The 8,050-nt window shown below is 43.0% G+C and overlaps 1 protein-coding gene across 1 annotated transcript in view; it reads left to right on the top strand.

Annotated features, from left to right (window-relative positions):
• The first annotated feature begins 5,967 nt into the window (after window positions 1-5,967).
• Window positions 5,968-8,050, top strand: part of LOC140912510 (NACHT, LRR and PYD domains-containing protein 12) — a 181,261-nt gene continuing 179,178 nt past the window's right edge. Inside the window, exon 1 of the mRNA XM_073346997.1 lies at window positions 5,968-6,275. Coding sequence (XP_073203098.1) covers window positions 5,984-6,275 — 292 coding nt within the window. The 5' untranslated portion in view covers window positions 5,968-5,983. The remainder of the gene's footprint in view (window positions 6,276-8,050) is intronic.

Raw genomic sequence — 8,050 nt, 5'->3', positions numbered from 1 at the left:
CCTGCTTTGAACAGGGGGTTGGTCTAGATGACCTCCTGAGGTCCCTTCCAACCCTGATATTCTAGGATTGTGCAAGGGGTATCAGTAGGCAGAGACAGCTCCATTTCTAGCTCAGAGAATGACATCTGAGGGAGCCCAGCCACCTTCTCACAGCTACATTCTGCCTGCAGGAATTGGATTTGCTTTCCCAGCCCCGTCCCAGCTGCACCAATGGGAGCCTGGATGGCAGGAACTGCTCAGGCTAATGAAGAGCACCTGAGTGATCTAGAAGCCATGAGTTAGTGAGCTCAGCTGCCAGCCACTTTCAGCAGGGTAGGGGCCAGAACAGTTAGTGAAGAATAAAATATTCTGTAACATCTACTCCTTCACCATTTTTCTTGGCTCTAATTTAGCCTAGAAGTTGGGAAAGTAGAACCAATTAAACAGCACCATCATTGTTTTCTGCTTAAAGAGGCGGTACCATGTGGTATTTACGCACAACTCTAATTTATAAAATTTGCAAAAGAATTTAGGATTTATGGCCAGTAGGAATATGGATGGAGGGCTTTATACTTTTCAGATATCCCCTGCTTCCTGTAATTCTAAATATAATATTTTCTTTTCCTCCTTTAAAAAAATTGTTGCCCTGCTTCTAATGCTAAAAGGGGAATAAAATGCACAAAATACCATAATCAGTATTGCAGCAACTTATATAAAAGCACGCAGCCTACAATACCCTATAGCTTATAGTAAATTCATATAATAGCAGGCCATAAATCAGTCTCCACTTTCCAAAACTACATATAAAATGTGTAACTGGGAAGCCTAACAAGGTTTAGAGTCTAAGAATCTGGACACTTAACCCAACCTACAGAGGCTCCCACCTGGCCCCGTGACCATCTCCATGAAGTCCTGCTTATCCCCATTGTGTGGTGGGATTTCAGGGGCAGGAGAAGTTGCTTGCTACCCACTGTCTTGTGGTGCCCTTAGAAGATAGTGGGCCTATGGCCTCTATTAAGGATATCTCTTCTCTCATCTACCAATAGGCTCCCTTGGTTTCACCCACAGACCAGACATAATCCACTCTAGGTCCTCCCATTGCCTGACTCCACAGGGTCTTCTCTTCCCATCCACAGCCATGTACCTTCCAAACAAAACCTCCTCAGTGGTTCCCTTGCTTTTTCAGGCCTTGACATAATGATATAAGACAACGTATATTGTGCAGGAGTACAATTCAATGTAAGCCACCACTAGCAAGCCAGGCAAATTATAAACGCAAACCCGACCCAGTAATTCTCTACTCTTGCAGTTTCCCTTTTCAGCTGCCCCAGGGAAAAGCTAAGCTTTGCTATGTACCCTGAAGGACATCAAATTTGGGTTATTTTGAACCAAGGGAGGTGCAAATTACAAAGTTGTGAGGCCCTCACAGAGAATGCCCTGCTAGCAGCTCCTTCTTGTTTATACCAGCAGGGCTTTAGCATCTCTGCTGATCTCAGCTGGGGTGCTATGGCATGGGGAGAGAGGGGTGGGGGTATCTCATAGATAGGTAGCTCCTAAACCATCTACGACTAACTAACGTTACTGTTTTATGGGTTTTTTCATGATTTCCCCTTGCTGTGAGGCAGATCAGTATTACTGTCTCCATTTTACAGTGAACCAATGACAGAGCCAAGAATAGTACCCCAAAGTCCAGGTTCACAGGCCTGTGCATTAGTCACAAAATCATCCATCCCCTAATTTATCCCTGCTGGATTTCTTTTCCCTTTTTCCCCACTCTTGATCCCAGTCTCTGTCTTTCAATCTCATCACACTATCGCTGTCTTTGACAAGGCTGAAATTGGTTCCTTATTCCCTGCTCCTTATTTGTGGTTCCCTTATTCAAAGACCAAAATTTCCTAAATATTCAATGAAAAATTAATTTTTCAGAGATTTCACCATAATAGATGTGAATGAATCTTATAATAATTGATATTGGTGATTAATAAATTAATAATTTAAATAAAAAACTGGGTTTTGACTGGTTATGACAAAATATTTCTCAAGTCATCCCAAGTGACATGTCTCTACAACCATTAGACGGTTCTGAAGTAGCTGGGGTATGTCATTTCCTCGTCCAAAGCTTTATTCCTGACCAATATGCTCACCTATGTCTAGAGCTGCTTTTTTCAGGGTTTATTAATTTCAGTGTGTGTGTGTGGGGGGGGGGGGGGGGCGGGGTTAGCAATTTTTGAGTCTTACATGGATGTTCAAAAATTAGTGGGTTACAGGTATTTTTTAGTATATACAGTAATAAGTAATATATATTATACAGTATTATACAGTCAGATTTACTGTAATGAGTAATCTTTCTGTAATGTTCCCTCGTGCATTTTAACATAGTACTGCTTCAAACTTTTAGTGTCCACCAGCTGGGTCTACACAGATCAATTAATGCACAACATCTTGGTGAGCTTTAGAAATTGCACACCTGTAGTCCGCGTTACTGCTCTGTGTACACAAACCCCTAAATACAAGCAACCATATCTGGTGTTTTGTCTGATGTTCATTGGATAAACACCAATTTCATTTTTTTGTACTGGGGGTGTCTTTGTCTGTGTTTATCAGTTAAAACCATAAGCCCTCCATATGTCACACACACTCCCAACCTTCCATTCTGTAAATGGTGCTTGAATAAGGAGCTGGGTTTTGACTGCCCCTAAGTGACTAAACACTTCTCGGATCACTGCAACTGACACATCCCTACATCTGCTATGCCATTATGAAGGCATGAAGCTATGCCACTCCCAGAACTGAAGTTTCATTTTAGGGCTCAGCTCTGCTAGATATTGTACTCCCATTTCTCTTTTGGGTTTTCTTTGTTAGTATAGATACAATATTAATGAAAAATCAAACAAAATCATTATTTTGTGAATTTGTTGCAAATCCAGCTGTAATGTTTTCATGGAAATTATATGGACAGTTGCAAATTATGTCTATAGGAACCCTGGTTTGTTCTTAGACAAATTAAACACAGGAAAAATGGCTAAATTTATCAAAACTTGCTTGTTACAAATATAAAAATATTTATTATGATTAGTGTTGTCTTTTGCTCATTACACAACAAAGAAAATATGAAGAAACTCCACGGGCACAGCTGGCTTCTGTTGCAATGGGGCAAAATTGGTATGGCTGTACTGAATAAGTGTTGTGAACATGGCTTATCTTGGCTTGACATGACTGAACTGCCAAAGCAAATGGGGCAGGATTTCTCTTAGCAGCAGTTAATTTTGGAAAAGTACTGGCTACTCTGTGTTGATGATCGATACTGATCTTTGGGTTAGCAAATATGCCAACTTGAAGAGCAAATAACGTGTAGAACATCAAGTTTGGCATGACCTGACCTGGGGCATTGTAGCCCCCTGTTGGAGAAACATCACATGAGGAACCAAAGTGAATGATTAATGAGTGGGTAAACTTGGAATGACCCTTGACACCACCCCGTAGTCTCCTCCTGAAACACTAATTAGGTAAAAAATAATAATAAATGCCCACAGGTCATGTTTCTGGAACATGTGACTCCTTTGAGAGCAAAATGTATAAATGTTAAGCAAAGCAAAGTGTGATGGAGCGGTTGCCCTGCACTGGAATAAAAGGGGTTAAAAGAACCCTGGGAGAGGGCTGCTCCAAGAGCCAATCAGAAGAAGGCTGAAGGCAGCCAATTAGGGCCAGGGTAGGTCCTGTAAGAAGGGCTGCTGGGCAGAGGGAGCTCAGTCTCTCTCCAGCTCTGGAGGGAGATGGACAATGCTGGTTGGTAGAGTCTGGAACCACAGACAGAGCAGTGCTGGGAGAAGCCAGAGAGCCAGCAGGGCTCCAGCCTGATTAACTCCCAGGTTCAGGCCCTGACTAAGGGACCCAAGGGGGTACTAGGTCTGCAGAGGGCAACCAGGGGAAAGAAATAGGCAGCAGGTCCACCCCCCCCATTCCAAATGATGAGAGTGGCCAATTCTGACTGCAGTTTGCCCCTGGGGCGAGGGGCCAGACTAAGGACTGCAGTGGGTCACTGATGTGAGTGGTGGCATCAGGAGTAGTGGGCTCCCCTGAGGGGAGAAGCCCAGAACATTGGCAGTGCTGTGGGGCAATACCCAGGGGAAGGGCGCCATGGTCTGGGAGGGATGCAGGTCCTGGTGTGGTGGAGACGGAAAGGTTAGGTAATAGCAGGCGAGACACTGCCAGAGGAGGGTGCTCCAGTGCTGGAAATGAGCTAATTTACAGCCTAACCAGCAGGAGGCACCATGGCAGTGAGTGCGACCTTGTTACACAAAGGAAGAAGGGGAACTATTAATTAATACCTGAAGAGGCCCATAACGCTGTTAGACAGAGTAGCCGAGACTCTGCTTCGTGGGCTCGAGTAGGACCTGAAACCAGAAGGTCTCAAGGCAGCTAAAGACTTGCTATGAGGGAATCTGAGAGAAACCAGGTGACTAAGAGAAGAGATGCCATCTGTAAAGCTGGTGGCTATCTGCCATGTTTGCCGATCAGGATACTGCGTTAGGCCAGCATAGTTACTGAGGGTGTATTTTTGTGGGAGAGAGGCTCACTAGGGGGAATGTGTTTTGTATAACTCTATACTGCTTGTATAATTCTCTCAAATAAACTGCTCTGTATTGCAGATAAGGGATTTTGACTTTTCACTGGTACTGGTGAAAAGGCCTGCCAAACCATGGGCCTGTAAAGATCCATTTCAATAGCTCCCGAATAAGCATGTTTATTAACTATATACGGACATAGAAGGCCTAGTTTAACACACACTGCTCCTCTGACTAGTTTCTGATGGCTTCTAAAACAGAAGAGTGATCACCGCTAGACAGCTCACAAACTACTTAAAGGGGTTGTGATGGGTTGGACTGCAGAAACCCCCTTGGGAACTGCCAAATGATGTGCCAAGACTACTAGTGCCCCTGCTTTCCCTGCCAGCTTGGGACTCCAGCACCCTGTCTTGATGAGTCACACATGCCAGTCTGCTCCAAACACAGACCCACGGTCTGAACCACATGCCCCAAAGCTGCAGACTTACCTGAAAGCAGCTTACAGAAGTGTTCCTGTCTTTGACACTCAGATGTCCAACTCCCAATGCGTTTCAAACCCCAAATAAATCCGTTTTACCCTGTATAAAGCTTATACAGGGTAAACTCATAAATTGTTCGCCCTCTATAACACTGATAGAGAGATATGCACAACTGTTTGCCCCCCCCCCCAGGTATTAATACATACTCTGGGTTAATTAGTAAGTAAAAAGTGATTTTATTAAATACAGAAAGTAGTATTTAAATGGTTCCAAGTAGTAACAGACAAAACAAAGTGAATTACCAAGCAAAATAAAATAGAATATGCAAGTCTATGTCTAAGAAAACTGAATACAGATAAAAATCTCACCCAGTAAGCTTCCTTTTACAGACTAGTCTCCTTGGAGAAGCTTTAACCTAAGCTGGTAGAAATAAGCTTCGGGGGTCTTTCATGCGGGTCCCCACATCTGTACCCTAGAGTTCAGAGTGGGGAAGAAACCTTAACAGGGGTGTTGGACTTTTGGGACTTTGGGTGATTTTTTGCATTGGTGGACTTAAGACCCTAAGGGGAAAAGGACACTGCCAAACTTACTTGGGGGTGGGTCTTTTGCTTGTGGTTTGTGCTATGAATCCTGTTTGTGGTGTTTTCCCAACAAAATGCCACATTGTTTCCCTCCTTTATTAAAACGATTTTGCTAATCTCAGACTCTGTGCTTGTGAGAGGGGAAGTACTGCCTCTTAGAGGCACCCAGGAGGTGGTAGGGGGCTCGAGCCGGTTTTGCATTGTGTTATTGAAACGGAACCCCTAGATACTGAATCCGGCCCTTGTTGCTGCCAACTCAGACGGGCAGCAGGGTTACATGTATGTGTACTGAATCACCACCTCAACAACACTATGAGATTCATAAATAATTGACTTTTAATTCTCCACTTATTTTTCAGATTATTGGTAATATCCTGTGATGACTACAGACAAAAATATGAAAGAAATCCTTCTAGATACACTGGACAATCTCTCAGGGGAAAAGGAAGGAGATCTTGAAAGATTTAAATTCATCTTAGCAAATGCTGACTATGAAAAAAAAGCACCAATCCCCAAAGGTCAGCTACAGGAAGCTGACACTCGGATGAAACTTGTAGACCTCTTGTGTGAATACTACAAGGAACATGGTGCAGTGAATGTAGCTATATCGGTCCTTGAAAAGATCAGTCTCAGAGATTCTGCTGATAAACTCAAGGAGGCAAGAAAGAAAGGTAAGAAAACCTAATGTTCCTGCAACTTCTGAATCTCTCCCCCTTTTGAATATTCCCTGAAATGGGTGCAGGAGGAACAGCTACAATCTAATTATTAAAACTGGTTGGAAAATAGATCTATCTCATAAAAAATGTTTAGATTTTGAAATTTTGTTTCATCCCAAATTGAGACAGAAACTTAAACTTTTGAAGTTTTTCAAGAATTGAAATGTTCCAAAAAATGCTTCATTTTAAAAAATGTGAAATGTTTTCATTTTGACATTTCTATTTTTTTATCAAATATAAATATAAGGTCTGGTCTACACTGTAGCCATAAATCGGTACGTCACTACGTCGCTCCGGGCAACGTGGTCATGCCGACCTAACCCCCATGTACACAGCACTATGGCAGTGGTAGCCAACACAGCTACTGCCTCTCCGGAAGGCGGATTAACTAAGCTGACGGGAGAGCACTTCATTAAAGTGCTACAGTGGCACAGCATTGTAAGAGTAGGCATGCTCTGAAATGCAATACATTTTGAAAAGACAAGTCATTTCTCAATAAAAAATCAAAACGTTCTGTTACAAAAAATGTTGAAACAGCATGTTTCATCAAAATGCTCTTTCAACAAAAAATTCACCAGAATGGACATGTTCCCACAGAATGTTTAAATTTTGACAAACTGACATTTTCCTACAGAAAAATGTTCCATTGGAAAACTTTCAGCCCGGTCTATTAAGGACAGATTAGTAGATCTGAGAACAGATTCAAAAATCTGAGTGCTGGAATGCATCCATTTAGATCAATGTATGGTGTTTCATAGTGTCTGTGTGATTGGATGGCCTCTTTTCTTGCAGTAATTCTTACTGATATATCCACAGATTAGCTCCAAAGTAAATAAATAAAAACTCAAATATGGGTATTAAAAACCACAGAACAACACATCCAATACTGGTTAAATCTTACTCCACTGACAGGACAACTTCAGTATATTCCCTTTTGTTGTTTTATTTCTTGCTGTATTTACCCAATCTCACACAACTGCATGTAGCCCTCCCCCAAGACAAGAAGTGTAACCCACTACACAGGGAACAAAATACAACAATACAGACACCAACACCTGAAACACCACATCCAAAATAACAACGTAACAAATGGTGTCCTGTCCTGGTGGTGACAGGAAAAAAGGGCTCTAGGGAAGGAAAGGGTTAATAACTAATAAATGCTACAACATGAATAATACAATACATTCCCCACCTCCTGCCATTCACTACTGCACCACAACCCCCAGCTCCCTCCCCAGCTCTTTGCCCAGAGATTAGTGTAGCAGTACCACAAACATTGACCAGTTTAAAGAAAACAAAAGGGGACCTCTTATGATATTTTCACTCCTAGGTGGGGCAGGGCCCTCTCTTGGCACCTTGGATTGGAGTCCTGTGGAGGCTTCAGTTGGCTGGCACTGGTTTGGTTCTGTGCCTCCCTGCACACGGGTCTCCACAGGGCTGGAACTGTCTGACCGTGCGCTGCATCTCACAGCAGTTCAAAGACCCCCTTTGTGTGGAGTGGGAGTTAATGAGAGACTCCCTGAGCTGTTCAGTGTCTCCCCCAGCTCCTAATTCAGACAGCCCAAACTTGAAGCTAAAACCAGTCCCTTTGTCTCTGAGTCAGGCTGTCCCCTCCCACTGAGGGACTGAGTAGTCCTGGCTCATTACTGGCCCAGGAAACTGCCTCTATAAATCATTCCATACATCTCAAAACAGACTGAAAGGAATTTTACTGGACTATTCAGAAACAT

The sequence above is a fragment of the Lepidochelys kempii genome, chromosome 6 (assembly GCF_965140285.1).
Source record: "Lepidochelys kempii isolate rLepKem1 chromosome 6, rLepKem1.hap1, whole genome shotgun sequence".
NCBI lineage: Eukaryota > Metazoa > Chordata > Testudines > Cheloniidae > Lepidochelys > Lepidochelys kempii.
The sequence above is the reverse complement of the archived record's forward strand: the minus strand, read 5'-3'. Positions and strand labels throughout refer to the sequence as shown.